The sequence below is a fragment of the Strix aluco genome, chromosome 7 (genome assembly GCF_031877795.1).
Source record: "Strix aluco isolate bStrAlu1 chromosome 7, bStrAlu1.hap1, whole genome shotgun sequence".
NCBI lineage: Eukaryota > Metazoa > Chordata > Aves > Strigiformes > Strigidae > Strix > Strix aluco.
The window spans coordinates 35,030,797-35,051,853 of NC_133937.1; the positions used below are offsets into that span (position 1 = coordinate 35,030,797).

The 21,057-nt window shown below is 42.8% G+C and overlaps 2 protein-coding genes across 2 annotated transcripts; both read right to left on the bottom strand.

The window, feature by feature from the left end:
• Positions 1 to 808: 808 nt before the first annotated feature.
• Positions 809 to 13,645, bottom strand: SFXN4 (sideroflexin 4). Its single transcript, XM_074831391.1, has 14 exons — positions 13,578 to 13,645; positions 13,415 to 13,480; positions 11,626 to 11,700; positions 10,658 to 10,684; positions 10,490 to 10,544; positions 9,686 to 9,711; positions 8,184 to 8,234; positions 8,037 to 8,102; positions 7,845 to 7,913; positions 6,469 to 6,559; positions 4,748 to 4,863; positions 3,679 to 3,764; positions 2,461 to 2,575; positions 809 to 1,303 (listed from the first exon to the last, which is right to left on the bottom strand). The coding sequence occupies exons 1-14, from the start codon at positions 13,614 to 13,616 to the stop codon at positions 1,226 to 1,228; spliced, it is 960 nt and encodes a 319-aa protein (XP_074687492.1). The 5' UTR covers positions 13,617 to 13,645; the 3' UTR covers positions 809 to 1,225.
• A 943-nt stretch (positions 13,646 to 14,588) lies between these two features.
• PRDX3 (peroxiredoxin 3) lies at positions 14,589 to 20,692 on the bottom strand. The gene is made up of 7 exons (XM_074831392.1): positions 20,321 to 20,692; positions 20,169 to 20,250; positions 19,876 to 20,017; positions 18,980 to 19,115; positions 17,105 to 17,208; positions 15,904 to 16,069; positions 14,589 to 15,396 (listed from the first exon to the last, which is right to left on the bottom strand). The coding sequence occupies exons 1-7, from the start codon at positions 20,675 to 20,677 to the stop codon at positions 15,343 to 15,345; spliced, it is 1,041 nt and encodes a 346-aa protein (XP_074687493.1). The 5' UTR covers positions 20,678 to 20,692; the 3' UTR covers positions 14,589 to 15,342.
• Between the last annotated feature and the right edge of the window lie 365 nt (positions 20,693 to 21,057).

Genomic DNA, 21,057 nt, shown 5'->3' on the forward strand with positions numbered 1-21,057 from the left:
CAGCCAAATGTCATATCCCAGTGGCCACCAAAAACAGACAGGAGAGCAAGAGCTGTTTACCCCTTCCACACTCCAGTAGTATGGAGCTTATGAACTTTTGCTTTTGTAGTTTCCATGAATTTAGTATCCTTCAATGGATTCCCTTTGATGGAAATGCCCATTCTCCTCTTAAATTCATGTCAGCTTTTAGTACCTGTAATGCCCAAGTTCAACTACATGTTGAGCCATCTGCTACTACCCCTACTCCCACTCCTCGTGTTAGCAGTCAGCTCACAGCCCACATGTGGACCCTCTGCCAAGCTCATTACTTTTCAGTTATCTTTTTTTTTTTTTAAACCTGTTTTTACATCTGGTATTGCAAGCTCTTCCTGCAGCTCTTCACAGACAGCCCTGGTCCCCTGAACAATTTTGTATGATCAGCAAAGTTCATCACTGCACCGATCAACAGGCTAACCCTTATGCCACAAAAGACAGCTTTTTTTTGGATAAACACTGTCAACCTGCAAAAGTGGGGATTCCTTATTGCCACCACAAGGTCAGAAAGCCACAGGATTTCCCTGTGGCTTCAGTGTAAAAAAAGTTTTAAAGCTCAAGGAGCATCAGGCTTCACACCTCCTTCAAGGGTGTTGAGAAAGTCAGGTGTCACTTTGTAGCTAAGCTTGACACCCAGTTCCTGAACATTTCTTAAACAACTAAATTTAATCAGTATTATATTGCCATCAGGGTTGCTTTGTCTAATACCACTTTAATGGCTATCTCACTCCTGTCTCATCCTTGAAATGAGACAATGAAACACACAAAGTCAGTATTCTGAGAAGAAACAGCTTGACTTTACCTGAAGGACTACTGATGTTAATGCCTTTACCAGCTGTGTTCCTGGAAAGCAGCAGCAGAACAAACTTTTGTAGTCAACAGTTTTTAAATTAAGAAATCAATCGCACGAGGAAGCATACAGAACACAGTTTGTGACAGATGCTGTGTTACAGTGCTTTGTGGTACAAATATCATTTACAGCATTGAGTTATGTGAACATACCTGCCTGTGGGCTGGGGCTTGCAAAATCATTTTGCAAATTCTGCCTCTTTATAGACCACACACTTGTACACCAAATCTGGTATGTACACCACCACAAAGTCACGATTCAGTCACATGTGCCAGTTGAATTTGTTGATGCATTCAGGATTTACTTCAGTCAGAGCCCACACTGATATATTAAAGCCAATTTCTAAATTCCCCTATTGTAGAATAACTCCGTTTCCTCTGTAGATGACAGAAGTTCTGGTTCAAGGTCTGCTCGCTTTATCTGCAATGCATAGTAAAAGGGAATCAACACCACCATATCCTTGTAAGTATACATTAAGTCATCTTTACTGCACTGAACTTTGCACAAACTGAAATACTTTATTCAGAAGCAAGACTCTGTGGGATTTGGGGTTCTTTGTTTATTTGGGTATTTGAGGGATTTTTTTTTTTTTGCTTCTCTGACATTCTCTACATGCACACACATAAGGGAAGAAATATGTTTTATTTAAAATTAGAGGTACTCCCGAGATCTAAACAGAGCATTAATGATGTTACCTTCATTCACTATAGCATCATTTTGGTTGGAGAAGACCTTTAAGATCATTAAGTCCAACCATAAATATATTTGGGTGACTGCTGTGGGCTGAGCAATTGGGAAGCTCAAAGGGAACCAACCAGCCCAACTCTCAGTACATAATTTCTCACAAGTCCCCTCATTTATGTTCAGTTTACCCTTGCTGCCATAAGAGAATAAGAAATCTAAAAAAATTACAATGCCAGAAAGTTTAGGCAAATCATCACTCAAAATTGCAAGAGCCCAGTCTGTGATTTTCCGAGAATATTCACAGGTTGCTGATAAGGGTGAAGAAATAAATTCAGAAAGGAAGCCCAGGCTCCTCTCTCCAAAGCCCAAGGTACAAGGGCTGCAGCCCCCATTTCAGGCCTGCCAGGAAGGCGTACTCTGCCAGGGAACAGATCATACTTCACAGGTCAGTAAGACAGGGTGAAGAGATGTTGCCTGTGAGTTGGTTTACCCCTCCTGTGAGCTCATGCTGACTATGCATGAAAAAAAATTCTCATCTATACCCTTCCTATCTTTGGCAGGACTGAAAACAGTGCTGGGGGAGCCTTGGTTTTAATCTTTTAAGATAGTTCTCCTGACCTTGCTTGCTTCAGACTGTTGTAAAAATCTGCTAAGTCTGCCTTAGTGTAAATATAAATAATACACAAGGCAATTTAGCCCTAGCATGTCCTGTAAGCCTTTACCTAGTACATGGGCCTTCACAAGCAGCCTCTCCACTGCCTCATTTTCGATGCACAACCACATTAATCCCATTGATTTTTTTTCAATGTGGCCTTAAGACTGTTGGCCATAGTTAACAGAGTGACTATTTAATATAGCAATAATCCTAAATCAGTTCCTGTGAAAGGACTTACCTCCCCACACTGCGGGAACATACTAAGTGAAACTGGCAGCATCCCTACTAAAACTGACGTAATCGCAAGCATTCTCATTGAAGCCAAAGAACGTGGAGTTCTCCAAAATTTTGCTCTGTCCAAGACATTGAAAAAGTAAGTACGTCAGTTTGGGCTCGAAAAACAATCTGACAGTGAGGCAAAGAGCATTAGCTACTATTTTAGTGGTTGAAATTGCACTGAAATTAGTAATAACCTAGGCTTATGAATCTTAAAGATGTTTCCTTACTTTATTTCCTACGTTCGTACTCCTAACTTCCTGTTCTTTCCCTTTGTTTTGTATTTAGCTGCAGCATTTTCCAGGCCCAGATTATCAATACAGGATTAAGAAAATAAGCAGCAAGATCAAAATGACAAGAGAAGGGGCATAGTGCTTTAAAGTGTTTGGTCCTTTGACTAAGATTTTTCTTGCATTACCCTCCTTCCTTTCAGATTTACTTCCTCTTGGCAGTCCTACTTTGCCTTGTGGAAAACTTAGAACTCGATATATTTTTAAAATTTTATCTTACATCTGCAATGTCTTCTGGTAACGGAAGTCCCTTAAGCTAACAGAGCAGGATAGGGAATTGATTTAGGCAATACCAAATTGTCTGTGTTGTTTACGTGACATAGATGATCCCTACCAAAGACTCAGGGCAGGCTAAGAGTTCTCTGATAAAGCATACAATGAATTCTTCTTATGATACAGCGTTTCTAAATGTTGAAAAAGCAATAAAATGTTTTAAAATACATGGAAAGCTATTTGGAATTTGGGATCCAGGTTTAGCTGCAAATTCAAGTACCATATTGTCTCTTCAGCAGTAACAAATCTAAGCTAAGTGCTGTGAACAACCTTGACACCAGACACGGGGACTCAAATCAAGTTAGGGAGCCCAGGTGCTGGAAAACAGCCTGTCAGGAGAGCAAAAACATGTTTCCTGCATGGGAGAAGAGAGGAAATCCTCAGATTTTTACACAATGTCCTGCAAATCCTCAAAGCATGGATGTGGACATAAACCAGATTCATTTACTTATCTAATTGAATCACAGTAGCTGAACAGAAATTTCCCAGATAATCACTTCTACCAAGGCAAGTAATACCACAAACCCAAGAAGAAAATTGACAAGTGGTAACAGCCAGATGAAAAACCAGAATACATACTGACGAGGCACCCCCAGCCCTTTTGCAGTACCTCCTACCTCTCCACAAAGTGCATAAGCACAGTTGGCACGAAGAATGTTGTCCCAAACAAGACTGCTCTCGACAATGCTGTTTCTTTAACGGCCTCCAGGGAGAGAGAAAAATAAATGTTAAAGCAGTGCTCTGTGCGGCTTCAAATACTGCATGCTGCTGTGAGCAATTTTTTGTCTAATACTCAAAAGTATTAGACTTTTCAAGCAATAGTAAATGAGGGATAAAAACAACTGAGGAATTCTTTCTTAAATGGGAACTAAACTCCTATGAGTGACAAATATTCCACTTGTGAGTAAGAAATTCCTCAAAAGGGCCATGATACTACTGATGCCATATTGAGTTTTCCTACCATGGTAATCATTTTGCTGAGACTTGGTTTTTTTAAGTTGTGCTGAACTTTTTTCAAATGATTATAACTTCTGGGCATCCTAGGTACCCTGTGTCAAATTTGAAGTTCTCTCTCCAGCAGTCCACAAATCTTTATGCTCATCTAGCTGTTTCTTGCCCTCTGGACAGCAGCATAGAAAGGGAGGGTCACATAAAATATGACTCCTTGCTCTAGTTCCTGTGCCAGGCTCTACAGTGGATGTTGATGAGCAAGGCAAGGAGCAAACACAGAGGCAGTTTGGTCAGCGACTGGAGCCCAAGGATAAAATGCATTCGCACACTGTGGATCAGGGCATCGCCCTGTGGGAGGCACAGGCTTTAAATAATATTCCCACTGTAGAAGGTGCATGTGATAGGTACAACACAGGGCTTTTTTCTCTGAGGTGCCCCATCAGAAGAAGGTCCAAGGGTCTTGTCTCCTTCTGAGGTGACCAGGGAAAGCAGAAATGCCTATGCTGGTGTCTCTGCGGCTCAACTCAGTATATTGGTTTGGGGAGGCCGCCAACCCTTGAAGACACAAGGGTTGTGGAACCTGGTTCCAGAGACCTAGTCCAAGCCTACCCAAAGATTCAGCACCTGATTTGGGATTCCTCATTTCAATATATCCAACTCTACTCTCAGCATCGCTTTCTACACTTAGCAGGGAATGAAAGGCAAGTCGAGAGAGGCCTCCACCCACTCACCTACCTTCTCACCAGCCTTCTGTGACACTCCTACAACCATGCCATTCCTGTCCATCACTTCAATTCCATTCTCAAATTCTGGGCTTCTCACCACCACCACAGTAAATGCACTCATCAAGCCTGCAGAGTTAAAGAGGATTTTGCTTTAAAAGGACTATCTCAATAGTAACATTCATAATTACGTGCATTTTACATTTCCAGTTCAACAATTCACAACTGAATAACCTGGCAGCTTAAGAGACTGCCCCATAAAAATCTACTTGGGATCTTAATCTTTGTTTCAGAAGCTTGAGCAAGATTTTAAGGCACCAGACCTAAAAGTTGCTTTATCATTATGGACTCAGAGCTTTCAATCACTGCCATCCAGCTCAAACTACAAGTACTTTGTTCTGAAGAGAAAGGGGAGGGATTTGTGGTGTTGGTAGGTTTTGTAGTGGTCAGTGCAAAATCCAGCACAGAAGAAAAGACCCTGAAGGGAACAGACTTTAAGTAAAGGCTGCACCCCTGATTTGAAAGGGAGGGTGCCAGGGGAGCAGTGGCTCTAATATGTTCCATTATGGCACTTCTCTGCCCAGCTGCATGTCTGTCACAAGTGGCAGCGCTTCAGTTGGGTCCTAGATGAGAATGTCTCAGTCTCCTCCAGACCCAGCTTCACAAGGTACATGAGAACACCCATCCCACGGTCAGTCACTGAGAACAGAAGCCTAAACCACAGGCACTTATAAAGGCCATATCAAGTGGGAGTTAGTAATCTAGCTGGTCTTCTTTCTCTTTTCTAGACCAAGGTCTAGGCGTAACAGGGAATAGTCTGGCAAACTGACCTTGCTTGAAATAGCAGATTTCTCTTTTTATTAGTTTTTGGCAGGGCTGTTTAATAAAGATATCAGTGTAATAAATGACATTTTTCAAATGCTGGACTAATATTAGTCAATTACTTTAAGGTTTCTCTCTACATTTAAGAAAATGGAAGCACATTTTAACACCTGCTCCAAGGAAAACAAGCCAGAAAGCTCTAATGGAGATCATCAGAAAGATCTGGGTAGCCTTCCCACATAACTTGGAACAGAGGAGATGACGTGGTTTAATTTTACCAGTTTCCCCCTAGGAAAGGTAAAAAATTTCTTTAATGGCATTAGAAAAACAGTTAATGACACCAAATAGTTAAATTTGTCCTGGTACAACTTCACCATGTCAGTAGAGCTGTTTCAGTAGCCTTGCAAGGTTAATAATACTCTGTTGTAACAACTCACTGTCAGCAGTTTCTACACTGGCAGCAGCCCTAGCCTGAATAAGGAACTACGCCAGTGCACACCTAGAGCTATGTCGCACTCTGGTGTCATGTATGTGCCACACGAGGTCACGTCAGTTCCAGTGCTACTGCTCTCCTGGCACTCATGAGGGTTTCAGGTATAACGTGCAAGCCAAAGAAAAATGCCAACTGCATCCCTGGGTATCTTTGCAAAAATAGTCCCCCATCATGCATACAAAGGTCAGGAGAGTGCTCTGCAGCTCTAAAACTAAAAACCAGCAAGAATCAGAGGTCAGCTACACTGACCAGTGAGTGTTAACTCTCACACGGAAAGGACAGTACTCAAAGGCAGCCAGCGAAGGCAGCTCGAAACAGTCAGACCACATCTGTGCAAGGGCAAGGAAATTCTGTAGTCGGAGGGGGGCAGCAAAAAACCCTCAGACCAGCTGCACGGTGCACAGTTTCTTTATACTCACCAAGAAGAGGAGCAGGTAGAAGTTTTTGGACGACTAGTTGCGTTAACGAACTCTTCAACATGTAACGATTCATGAAGACAAAAGGAAGAGCCTAAGGCATTGGGAGGAAACAGGCATCTTCTATTAAAAAAATGTGCAGCATTTCAGTATGTGTAACTGGTTAGGAGAACAAATCTGTGACTTGATACATAGTTACCCTCTATAAAAATAAATGCCTTGGTTTAACATTCCAACAAAATACATATGTTCTCTAGTTACTGAAGGTATTCGTAATCACTCTCTTAGGTAAGAATACAAAATATTATGATAAAAAAAGCATTAAACATTATTATGTATAGGACAATAGCAGTACGAATACAAAGACAGAAAAAGGGAAACAATTACCTCTGACTAATATTCCTTGGACATCTGTCCAATTGCCTTGTGTCACATACTCTCCCCCAAACAGGAAACCTGGTTTACTTGTGTATTTGTTCCTGATTCTCTGCAGTTTCAGCCCAATTCTATATTCCCATAATACACTTGCAGGAATTTTGTTTAGGAATAAATAGCCAGGACACCAGTTAGTGCTCAGAGCCTCCCCTGGCAGACAAAGGAGAAGAACTCCCACATGCACCCGCAGGCATAGCTGCCTCCTCAGACCTCTGTAAAGTCCTAAGTGCTGCTGGCCCAACTGTTTTGCCTAGTGGACAGAGGTGAAAGTCCATCTAACAAAAGCAAGAACAGACTTAATTTGATGCCAGAAGGCTTATAAAAAAAAATCACTGTTCAGTGTGGAGAGTGAGGAAATGCATTAGAGGGGCATCTACACTTGCAATGAGTGTCATGAGGATACCAGAGCTCATTCTGATGTAGCAAACTCCAGAAACTATAAATTCCTATTTCAGCACAGAGCTAGCTAGGAGCCCTCGGCTACGTCCCCCTCCTGGAAGGCTAATTACCTACATTCAGTGCAGCACTTTCATGGCTATGCTGCTGCTGGGATCTGAGCTAACTCTCTCCGGTGCAGATGCCTGCAGATTTCATCACTTGTTTAGACCGAGACAAATCTCTTCCACAGCACCACATCAAAAAATCAACTACAGCAACCCACTGGGTTACTCTGCATTTGTAAACCCTGGCTACTTCCTCTCACTACCCATTTTCTAAGCTTGCAGAATAATAAAAGGACAGAAGAAGAAGCATCAGAGGAAGCCAAGCAAGGTATTGGCTGACAGATGATCAAGAAAGTTCTTATTCTGAACAGTTTTGGGACAAAACATCAGAGTAGAGCATCAGAGCACAATCCTGAAGGATATCTGGCAGTGTGAGTATCTCAGTGCCTACTCCTTCTCAGGAGAGCTTATTAGGAAAGCAATCATTGAGCAAATACATACACCAATACATGCTGCATAGGAAATGGCTCCCAAGCCATAGAAGATCTGCTTTTGTTGAACCGAGTACTCCTAAGAAGGACAGAAGAAACACAGTACGTAGGTACATAAATACATTTGTGAAACACTTGTAAATCATGTTCAAAATGCTCTTGTACAATTAAGATGATTTCAAAAATAAAAATTGACACATACTTCAGCCTTTGTGGTACCATTTCCATTTAACAGGGCAAATCCTGTGGTATACATGTGAAACACAAACTGCAGAAACAAGAGATTATAAACAAAAATGAATTTGGGATTGAGACTAGAAGACTTGTAAATGTAGAAAGAGGGAATTACCTGACAAAAAAAATTTTTCTTTGCCTGGCGCTGAAGAGATGAAACAATAACCTAAGAGGAAAACCCCACAAGAAAATTAGGTTTGACGAGTCTAGAAGTGTTTGGTAAGCAATGGTGCACTAGAGCACGAAGAGAACTGCTGTGTTACTATTTGCAGTGGTGTCAAAGGCTCCAGTCAGCACCCAAAGCCATTTGCCTTGATTCTAGGCTAACACACCTTCTTGCCACAGATGTCACATACTCACTTTCTCTATCCAGTATAAAACATAGACACAGTGATCAAAACACGGTGTGCAAGAATATTTGGGCAAGATCCTTTCTCATCCAAGATAAAAAATGCCTATGTACCTGTAAAGACTAAATAGATGCAAATAAAATCACTAAGATACTAAAAACTTAATTAAAATAGTGAATGAGAAAAGATCAGATTGTTTTGGCTAGTGGGGATATAAATACTAGATCTACCTGATCGATCAAAGATTCTAGGATTTACTTCCCAATTCTGACAGTGAATAACAACGTAATAATAATAATATCAATAATAATAAACCACACCATAATTCATGATAAACCACAGCCTTTCTTGAGGTCTGGCCTACTAGGTGTAGAGTACTCTCAAACTACAGAGTCAATCAACGGAAGGCAAATATTGAATCAGGGAAGGCATGGAATGCCCAAAGCCTCAGAGGAGGATCAGTAATTCATTTAATACTAGTGGATCAACTACCTTTATTTTTAATGCCAGCGCTGAATCTAACCACACCCATGAAAGAGCACTAAGCTGTAAATATCAAAAAGAAATATTTATGTTAATTCTATTACTGTTCTTAATGAAAGTCTTGATGGCTGTTATACTTTCTAGTAGTGGCCTGTAATTTCATGCTGTAATCTCCGTACGGAATATGTCAGTACGTATACTCATGCCAAAACCAAAGGCAAACCATCTAAATAAATAAATAAATAAATAAGCATGCGTGTAACTGCAGCTACAAATTTTATGAAGCAAAATGGTACAATTTTTGAGCACTATAATAATTTATTTTCATATATTTTGTAATTTCTTAACCACACCACTTCTTACTTGCAAATGCACAATCTACGTAAGAAAAAATTCATATTCTGGGTCTGAAACACAGAACAGAAGGTCTGACTCCTTCCTACTGCAGTTCCAGTATTTTGAAATTGAACGGACCAAAACCAGGCCTTGCTCTCAACACCCAGCAAATTTCACCTCTCATCAGAAAGCTGACCTTCATGCCTGAACAATCTCCCTGAATACTGCTGAAGGCAGGGAGCTAACAGGTTTGAACTCCCAATGAGATTCCTTAAGGGCTCAATTTCTAGATTACTCAGCAGTTCCCATAAAATAGATGTCTTTTAAGAAACTTGTGCTGAAAATACAACTAAGAAGCCTAAAACCTTCTATTCCTTCCTTCCAACCCCTGGCTTTGTTGGAAAAATGTAAGCCCTGTGGTACACTAGCATCTTTCATGATTACTCACCAGTGGAAGACATATGGGCAAGAAGGCTAAAAAGAAAGAAAACTTAATTTCAGTAAAAATAACTGCTGAGTCTAGATTTTGAGCAGAAAATTACCCTTACGTCCCCCCTCTAGTTTCAGCTCTAAGTAAAACACTGCCCACAAAAATCCACCATCACCACGGACTTCAATTCTAACCTTTGTCTCTCATTCCTCATTCAGGAAGCCAGAATATCTAGTCACAGGTTATACTCAAAAAGAGCCCTTATGAACTCCACTCAACATGGGTACTCAGGAACTATAAAAGTTTTGAAGACAAATTGTTTCTCCTTACTCAGTTCAAAAAGAGATAGGTGGCAACAAAGGCTGTCACAGCTGTGAGTGGTTATACAAGATAATAAGTAAATAGCCTAAGTATGGTTATATCTGATTAACAGCCTGTGCTGTCTGGGCTCCAACATCACCCCAAGCAGGCTTTATCTGCCACCACAGCAAGTAAATTCATACGGTAGCCACATCCAATCCAGTGAAAACTTAGCTTATAGTACACTGCTTTACATGTGGAGGGATTCTGTAGTGACAAAAAACAGAGACTGGTCAGACTATTTCCATCTAGCTGAGCAAATGAACTGTGGGAAAAATTCCTCAGGAGGACTGCAGGAATAAATAAATCTTCAACAGACATGACAATGCAACTAACAAAAGTAAAAGTCTACTTGCTTTTCTACATAGAGTATCACTGTAGCATCACTGTGGCTATTTACTTAGAGCTATTCCCCTTTGATGCTTCAGTCACACACACAAAACTTCTCTTAAGGGAACTTACCTGGAGGTCTAAACATAACAGGAATTATCTTGCCTGTATCAGGATGTACACTGGACTTAAAAGAAAAAAAAATGAAAAAAAGTCAAATTGGACCACCTGGGAAGGAAAGAGGGAAGGAAAGAGGGAAGGAAAGAGGGAAGGAGATTTCTACATATTTTGTAAACTTACCAGGCTTAGCAGGAAGGCTTGTTTTGTCTAAACAATTTGAAAATTAGGTTAGTAATCAAGTTTCAGAAGAGACAGGGTAAAATCTTCTTTCTAAATTTCTTATATCCTCTTTTTCCAGTAACTTACTTTTATTTTTATATGGAGTGCTATGTATGTATATATAACATTTATCTCCACATACTCCTTGCGGAACATAAGTTACTCACAACCCATATGCTGTATAACAGCACCAAAACACACACTATGGCAGAACAGAAAGTTAATTTTAAAAAGTTAAGCTAGTCGGTATTTTAAAACAGAAAACAACAATTTAAATATGGCTAAAAGCCTGAACAGTTATTTAAGACTTTAGTTTTTCTGGAGTCACAGAAGTTTTCATTTCTCCTTTCAGACTTGACACACAAGGTACTAAATGCCACATGGGAGGAGCTGAGCCCACACTGAGCCAAAAGAAAGACTCCTCCTAACAAAGCAAGGGTTTAGCACTACTTTCCAGTAATTCTGTGAGTAACTTTCCCACCCAAGTACTGCTACTGGTCATTTTATGAGATGTGAAACCAAACCAACCTGCCCTTTGTATGATGATGCAACATCTAAGATTCAAAATGAGCTCATTAAGCATTTTGCATATTTATCACCTATCTATATCACCCCTGCTGAGGGCAGACAAGTTTAGAGCAATGATTCCTAGAGTGATCTGAGGGCATCTTTTAAACTCAGCTATAGGATACACAACCTAGCATTCTTCAGGATGATAATACTGCAATTTGGCATTGAAGTCAGTAGTAATACAAAGAAATTCCTACTAGATTCATTGATTAGAAAAATCTCTGTAGTAATGAGTTTTTCTTGTGTTATCCCTTGTACCCGAACCTCAGTATTTTGTCTGATAGATCTTATACTAATATCAACTATTTCAGCCATGAAACAGGACACCTTAATCTCCTATAAACTGCACTCCAAAATACCTGATCATTCTTTATGGGTTCACTTAGGGTCTTCCCACTGTTTTGTATGAATAACCTGGTTCTTCTTATTTCATCCTACATTTGAGAAAAAACAAAACAAACAGAAAAAAACCCTCAGATTTCAATATTCTGAAGTGCAATATATCCATTATAAGACACTCTACATACAAACCTAGAATGTCAAGCTAATAATGCACCTGTCCCTCATCAGAGCAGTGAAAGCAAGAATGCACCTAGACACACAATCAATTCACCATCATAGAAACTTTTAGATTATTCAGGCTCCCTTGATCCCTTTCAGTATCAATCCCTCAATCCATTACACAAATGCACTGGAACTTTAAGCATATGAAAAACCTCACTGAAATCAAGTGTTAATCTTGCACTTAGTCATCCACGTGTGCTGGCAAACTCAAAGATTTACTGCCACAGCAACTACCCAATATCCCCACAGGCACCTAGATGACTTTAAAATGAAATTCCAAACCAGACTTTTAAAATTACCAGAAATGAGTCACAACATTACTAGACGTTCCTGCATGTTCACAAATGTGTGATCAAGTTTTACAACTTACACTCTTCCTTTAAACTTGTCTTAAGTTTTTAATGATGGAAACCAGCTACACTTAAAGAGAATAAAACTGTAACTTCATGTAGTTACCCACAGTCTACACAAAAAAAGCTGCCCCTGTTGGGAGAATTTATGAGATGATTTGACTTTTCTTCAACAGACACATCTCTATTTACAACGCTACATTCAAGCAGGTGTAAACTAATCCCAGAGTTCCAAATCCTTAAATGTACTATAAAATTTTCTTGTTGGTGTTTATAGATATAATGTACTTTTACTAAATTATATTATTTGTACATGTAAAAATATAGGGAGATATGTATTCATACTATATATACACAAATATAGATAGATGAATAGATAGACACAATACACTAATTCTGAAAGTGACAAGGAAATATCTCATGTACACACATTTTGATAGTATTCTTTTGCTTTAATGGAGCTTTCCCTTAAAAAATAAAAAAAATCTATAAACAAAAATTCCTTTAACATCCTGACCAATCAGCCATCTCTCATACAATGTGCTGTCACCCCTGATAAAATTATGCAGAAGTGGACTGACAGCAAAGCACATCTTCCCCAGGATTTTGCTGTCTGGACAGTTCCTGAAATTTAGAAGCTACGCTTTTATGACCGACAATGTGTTTCATGTCACGCTTTCAATAATTAATGTTAAAGTTGTAATAATCATTCTCTGGTATAAAAAGGGCCTACAAATCAGGCGTGCGCCCTCCTAGGGGAGGATTAATTTCAGTATAGCCACTTGGAGGGGAATCAAAGAGCTTCATGACCTTCAGATTAAGCTGCACTGCAAGGATGGGTATGTGGGTTAGCCAGCAGAGATTTTGGGTGCCTGCGATGCTGTTCAGCAAACCTGTCCTCTCCAAAACTGTGACAGCTCCCCATCACGAGTCTGTGTTTAAGAACAGCCTGCCCAGCTGCTCGCTTCATCGCTCCTGCCTTGGGGGGTTTCCTGAGTCTTAACTGGGCTAATTCAGCTGTTGTTGGCACAGCAGCCACGGCGTGAACAGGGCTGCTGAAATGGCGGTGTCTAGAAATGCCCTTTATGTAATTATATAAAGAAATGCATACATGTATGGCCACGTCCCGCCGCAAAGGGCAGCGGGGGGAGCCTGTGTCCCCCCCCGGGACCCCAGACACCCGTCCCTCCTGTCACCCACCGCTTCGAACGAAAGCGCGGCCCGCGGTACTCACGGAGGATTTCAGGAGCAGCAGAGGATCCAAGACGTCCGCCCAGAGAAGAAACCTCTGGAAAAAAGACTGACGGAGACACGTTTCAGGGAGACGAGGCGTTATTTCTGCAGCAGCCCACCCGAGCCGCGCTGCCCCGGGCCGTCCCCCCCCCGCAGCCCCTGACCTGGCCCTCCGCCCGCCAGAACCGCAGGTTGGCGTCCATGGAGCCGCGGTCCCGGAAAGGCGGCGGCGGGGGACGGTCCGGCTGCTGCACGCTCCGCCCGGGAACGCTGCCGCCGCGCCGGGATCCCGCCCGCCGGGATGGGCCGGGCCGGGCCGGGCCGGGCCTCCCGCCTTCCCGCCCTGAGGAGGAGGAGGGAGGGAGGCCGCGGCCTGCAGCCCGGGACCCCCCTCAGGGCAGGCCCGGGAGTGGGGCGGGGAGCGGATCGCGGTTAGGAAAGGTCCGATCGCCTTTTCCCCTTCCAGCCCCCTGCGCGACCCGGGAAGGCAGAGCCAAGGCGCAGGACGGCAGAGAAAGCCCCTGCGTCCTCCACTGTGACTTAAAGTGATTAAGGTAAGAGAAAGAGACAGCCAGGTAAAAGATCAGTGTGTTTCACGGGCACAAATGGCTGCCCCCAACGCCGCTGGCATGTTATTTTGTATTACTGAGCTGCGCAGGGGTTTAATTTCACATCTTGTAGGTCCAGATCAGGTTTATTGGAAAAATTGCACGGGTACTAGTGGTTTTATACAAAACTCAACTAAAACGGTGGGAGTGAGATGTCCAAGCACTGAAACCTGGAGCATCACTGAGCACCACAGTCAGGCTTGGTTTTTCATCCTTTCACTTACATTGCAGCGTTGATACCTGTTATAAAGCTAACTTAGGACACAACAGCCACTTTGCCAAGGTGGTTCCCTTGTGCTTCTGTTTATCTTAAGTCCTCTCCCCTGCTCATAAGGGCAGAAGATGAAAAAGACAAACCCATTCAGTATCCTATCGATTTATCCAGCCCTTCAGCAGCACACCCGCTACGGCACACACACAAAAGCCATGGCAGCTATTAACTACTTGCTGTGAACCAAGGTACAGAAGACAGTTTCTAAGGCAATGCAACTTATCCAACTTCTTCAAAAAGAGAGAAACAGGAATCTTTGGGGAAAAAGCGAAAGAAAAGCAAAGCAACACACCTGCTGCTAGTCAATGTTAAGATTTATTATCACAGTTAGAGATACGCTACATTGTTTTCAAGCAGTACCACATAACTCAAGCAAATAAGCAATGCTTTAAGTGACAGAAAACTTGTCATTAAGGTCCAGTAAGTACACTACTGGGTTTCAAGTTTTTACCATTTCCCAAGCAGAATAGAAGTTCTTCATGCTTGTTAATGCTCCTGTGTAGCTGCACTGCATCTTTGGCTATATGCAGGATTAAAATGGCACATATTTACATTCAAGTTACAGTACATTTATAGACAAAAACCTGGGATTTTTTTTTTTACTTGTTACATTCATCTCTTCCTCTGCAAAACTCATTAAAACAACCCATGTATCAAAATTCTATTTTCTGTATTGTCCCCAATGTTTCAAACTCTTCTTACAGAATTTAATGTTTCATGTGAGAAGAAAACAGCGGACACTTTCTGGTCCAAAACAGTTAAGGAAAGAGGAAAAACCCGGTGGGACTACAACTGTATTTTGTGTACTTGTTATATTCAGGAAGACAACTAGTGGTCACAAATTAATGAAACAGGTTGCAAAAGGTGAGGAAAAAAAGCCTTAGTTTTTACCCTTCTTTTTAAAGACGACAAGGGAGTCAGTAAATATTTCAACATTTAATTTCTTTTTAAGCATCAGAAAATGAGAACTTTTTTTTTTTATGATCACAGCTGCTTTCTTAATGTCTTCATTGTATGGTAACTAAGAGTTTTATCCTGTATTTTGAGTGTTTATGTATGCACTTTCTCAAAATATTCTTTAGAAGCTTCTGGGCTTGGTTTGATCTGTCAAGAAAAGGAAGTTTTGTTATTATATGCTATAACAAAGATGAAAAAAATCCAGATTTGACACTTCATCCAAGAAAATCCATGCATACTTTATAAAAACAATAGGGTATTTCTGTTTCTGCACTTGGTTCAAAGATGAAAGCCGAAATAATGTACAAGCTCCTACTTGCAAATTTTAAGCATATAACACATTTTTTCTGCTAAATATCAAGCAGAGCATTAAGTAAAAAATCTGAAGACAACTGGTGGAGAATGCAAGTTAAATTTAGAGTTTTAAAGCCAATTTGTGTCTTCTAAAAGAAAACCAGCAGCTTTCTTTACAGAAATCACACATTTAGTATCATACAAATAGACTGAATTGGTCTGACTGGTAAAAGCCTCAGATTTAGACAACAGGCACAGATTCAGTCAAGCCCCTCACGTTAAAGTGGTTCTCAGCCCTTCAGACGTGCAGACGTATGCCAGTGTCTATATTTAGAAAAGTGGTATTTAGCAGATGCTTACTGTAGGGGAGTCTGGAGTCCAGTTTGCCGGGCAAACCTCTCCGTGCGTTTCCACGTACTGGAATGCTTTCACCAAGCGGAGGGTCTCTTCCACGCTACGACCGACGGGGAGATCATTGATACTCAGATGCTTGATGATCCCATTTGGATCAATGATGAAGAGACCTCTATAATTGAGCAAGAATTTAGGGAATGGAAATCACGTTCCAAGACCAAACACAAGAAACTGGATGAACTATTTCAGCAACGTAGTTATTCTTAGATGCAGGTAGTCAGGAGTAGCAATACAGCGTTTGATACATTGCTTGTTAGTGATCAAAAGCCAAGAACCACTCCACTGGTATGGTACTGTGAAATTACAAAGTATATATAAAGACTATTAAATTGAGACAGATGTGTAACAAAGGTAGAACTTCTAATTCCACCTATATGTCAAAGTTGATAGCTGGCATCCTTCCCATGACTTTTTGATAGGAAAATCTGAAAGTATGAAGAGCTGCTTATACATTAAACTACTATATTAAATCCTGTTGCATATAAACATCTGTGAAAAACCAAAGTCACAGTCTTACTAATTAATTTGTCAACAAATGACAGAAGTTCCTGATCCAAAGAGATCAGGAACTGAAGGTCTCCAGAAGACTCCTACCCAATCCAATGTTTCTCAGGGACCACTATTTGCTTTTAATAAGTATTCCCATGGTGGAAAAGGAAATGTTGGGTTTTTTTATTCTAGATAATTACAGGATTGACTATAGTGGCCTCTAGGACAACTGCTTCAGAAACTTCTCACACAGAAGTTAAGGCAGTCTCTTCTCCCTTCAGAAGAAAGAAAACAAAAAAAAAAAAAAGAAAAAAGGACAGGCCTAATTGTGAAAAAATGTAAAAAAATTGTAAAATGCTCTTCTATCCTACTCTTGTTTTCCTTAGTGACATGGAGTTCTCCCACTCACTCGGAGCAGAGTAGCTGGCTTTCTCCTGCACGCTCTCAGAGAGGCCTGGAACCATTCTCAACTTAATGGCCGTAACGGCCATGTGCCCTTTTCCTAGGGTGGGATCCAGCAGAAGTTCTGCAGAAAAAATAACATCCTACAGTCCTCATTTGATCCTTGTGCAGTTTCCCCTTCAGGAGGGGACAGTATGGCTCACGGTGGTTTAGACTGGGCTGTGTCATAACAGAGTTACCGGCAATCATGCGTTACCTTAGTGCTATGCCAGGTCCTTCTAGGAGCACACCATAATCACGGGAGATCTGTTTTGTGAGGTCCGACAGAACTGGAATATTCATTTTGCCCAAACCGCCGCTCTAGAGAACAGAGTAAGATTACATTTTGCTACAAAACACTTTTTACGATCATCCTTCTTTGAGTTACTGGGTTCAGTGCTCTTGAAGGTATACTAACAACAAAACACATTCATGCCATTTGCTCCATGAAAGGAATCACGGGGAAAGGGGTGTTGTTGTTTACTTGGGTTTCGTTTGGTTTTTTAAAGTAGTCGGGAACATTTGGTTTCTTGGGAACATGAAAACTTCTTTTGCACCAATTGTTTTAGAATCGTTTATTTTGGTGGTAGAAGGCTACCTACGACAACAGTCATAAATTTTCAGAAAGATTTCCCTTGTATCCTATTCAGGAGCTTTGAATACAAAAATTTCTTCTGAATATTTAAGTGTTCAAAATTAAACAAGACGAACATGGTGGGGAGGGAAGGGAAACCAAACCTGCGTACTAGAACAGACGAAATGCAAGGCTCCTAACAGCCATACTAGGTATGTCAGAGGTCTGCTGCTCTCTCCATTTACTGCATTTATTATTTTTTTCCTCCCCCAAATAAATTTAAGTACTATTTGGAGAGTCAACCCAGATTTCTTTCAGTTTTGCAACACAGTGGAACTGCAAGAGAGATAAGCTCTCTATCCTTGAAACAAGCCTGGAGTTTGTTAGCTTTTCTATTCCTGGCATCATCAGTGAATCATTGTGTAATCTCAGTTGCTCAGACCCTGATCCTGCAAACGCGTGCCTGCAACACAGTTCTCATACACGGAGCTTTGAGCACAGCTCTCAGACAAACCAAGGCCTTCGCTTCTCCAGGTGACAGTTTCCTGCCTGTGCCACCACGGAATTATTTCCACCCTTTCCAGGGCATTTTGCTACACAAGCACTGAGTGGTGCCCGAGTGGCACACGCTGAACAGCTTTCGTGTCAAGCGGTGAAGTCAGTCCACGGTCACATTTTAGAGCTTTGAACAAAGCAGGCAGAAAATTAAATACTCTTGGTAGGCTCAGTCAAGCCATATTAAATCCAGCAAACTCTCCTCTCTCCCCTGTATGTCCCAACAGCAGAGCTACACACCTCAAGGCCCCCCAGTCTGCGAGCACTACTGCAGACCGCTGGCCACGCAACCACGCAGGGAATGACGGATGGATGGCACAGGCGCTTCCGCACCTTCCTGTGACACTTCTCATTCTCTACAACTAGCCAAACTAGTGACAGGCTTTATGTCATCAAAAGCACGTGTTTTTATATACATCTGAAAGAGGCTCCTCACCAGTAAAAGGCCATCTTTATCACCTTCTTTCCCCGAAGAAAGCTGAGGAGCTATGTTTGTATTGCAAAAGTGGAACCATTTCAGCAAGCCAGAGTTAATAATAAACTGGTGGTTCTTCTGCTTCCATTCTGAAGCCACCACTGTTAGGTATCGGTTAACAATAATGACTAAACAGCTGGTGTTCAATTTCTGCGATGGTGCACACAAACCATCAGCTCTAACAAGCAGCTTAGGACAGTGACATGTATACTGAGTATTCATCTTTGGAGGTAAACATGATGTAACACACAAGATTATCAAGAGAGCAAAACAAAGATTAAAAAAATCCCAAATTATTAAGGAAAAGAGCAAGAAAAACAAAGATTGGGGTTGAATTATATCATCAAATGTAGAAGTTAATCACATAACACACTAAGCAATTATTCAAATTGGTGTTTGCACAATTGTTTATTCAACCCTTCTCAGAAACTCTTGTGAAAAGAAAACAAATCAACAGAGAAGGACCCTAACAGCTGCCCAATTCATACCTTTCGTGGCGTATTTATCCAGGCCAGATGACAAAAATGAGAATCCACAGAAACTGCCACCACATCACAGTTCACATCATGAAATTCATTTGCTTTGTTGCTGAAAGCCACAATTTCTGTGGGGCAGACAAAGGTGCTGGGTGGGAAGAGAGAACAGGCTGTAATGATTCTCTAATCTTGTCAAGAGAATTTTTTAGAAAAGATGCTCATGTCTGTTTCTATGCACTAATGCAGCAGAGAGTTTTCTTTAGCCTGGTAATTTTAACCGTGTTTCCTGCTCAAGCTTAGCTTCAGTCAGTCTCAGAGCAGCTGCCATAGCCACCTAGCTAGCACACCAGTTTTCAATTCTTACTTCTAAGACAGATTTTTGCAGAGACACCCTTTTGACAGAGCGTTTTTGGAAACTAGAGCAGAAAGGACTGCAGGTTAAATCCTCCCCCACGTGCCCATGTACACCAGGTTGCTCTTGGCGATCTGTCTTCTGGACAGGTTCAACCTCATCTATTCACCTTTTGCTTTGGAGCACTCTAGCTGCAGTTCTGCTGGCCCTGCTGCTTAAATGGGGAGAGTCTCCAACACGACCCCAACCTGCAAGGCAGTGCCCTCACCCTGGGACCTGATATGAGGAACCACACTTGCAAGGCCACATCTTCCTCCTGAAGCAATTCCAGCAGTGAGAAGATGCTCTGCAGCCACCAGGTCCATTGCTTTAAAACACAATGGCCATCTGCCCCCCAAGTCTTATCACTCATGCTCTGGAAACAGTCACATCTGCCTTACAAGATTAGCCCAAATAAGGTAAAACCAGCCACTTCAGACAGCAAGGATCTGCAGAGCTTCTGATGACCTTCAGCCAGGCGGGAGGCCTATCTGCAAGGAGAGAAACCCGCACTCACAAGTCCAGGGGGTAAAAGAAGAGAACCAGGTATTTCCCCTTGAAATCATCCAGGCTCAGCTCCTTGAACTCTCCGTTAACAACGGCCGTTCCTTTAAAAAACGGGGCGTGTTGTGTAACCGCTGGAGCAAACCGCGAGGAGCCTGCGGGGGGAGAAAACTGAGCTGCGGGATGGGCCAGGCCGGGCCGCCTTCTCCTCCTTGTCCTCCTCCCGGGCGCAGCCGCAGGGCGGCCGGGGCCGTCAGGCCGCCGGGGCCTTTCCCGGCGCCTGGCCCGGGACCTCCCCGCACTTACCGAGGCTGAACTGGCGGCGGGCGCAGGGCAGGGGCCGCGCCGTCAGCCTCCTCCCGGCGGCGGCGGCAGCAGCAGCGGGCACCTGCGGGGGGACAGGGAGGGTCAGAGCCGGCCTGGGGTCGCGGCGCGGCCGGGGACGGTTACTCACTCACCGCGGTCCGCAGGAGCCTTCCCAGCGCAGCGGCCATGTTGAACGCGGCGGCGGCGGGCGGAGCTGGGCCCTGAGGGGACGGGGAGGGGCGGCTCCGGGCCCCCGGCACCGCCCGCCCCGCCGGGCCCGCCCGGCCTCCTTCCTCCCGGCCGCGGGTTGTGAGGGGGGACGGGGCGGGGAGAGCGGCTTTCCCTGGGCCGAGCCTGCGGGAGCTGCGGGTGTCCGGTCCCGGTCCAGCCGCCGTGCCGAGGCGGGGGGGCGATGCCTGTGTTTGCTGTGGGTTTCCCGCTGGCGGGGATGACTGTGGGACGTGGTTTTGGTGTTCGCTGATGAGAGACCGAAACGCAGCAAACTGCATGGCTGGTGCTCAGAGACCTTGCAGATGCAAGCTTTTCATAATGCAATTGGCCCTGACTTTGTTGAACTCGCCCAGATTATAGTTGTTTAATCATAATTAAAAAATCACAGCGCGATCGCTGTGTGCCTGCTTAGCTCCTGTCGGCTGTGAGCTGATGCAAACCGAAGTCGTTGCCTAATTTCCCACCCAGGCACTTACTGCTGCTAATTGGCAGCGCTGCCTTAAGCTGAATGTGGGTCCGTGGCCTCCGTCTGCTCTGGAGGTTTGTCCCAGGTCTGTTGGCTGCAGGGACCATCACCGGGATCCACACCGGTCCACCCTCGGAAGAGCAGTTAGGCTGGGTATTAGCTCTGAGGGAGGTAGGAGAGTCATAAAACCCT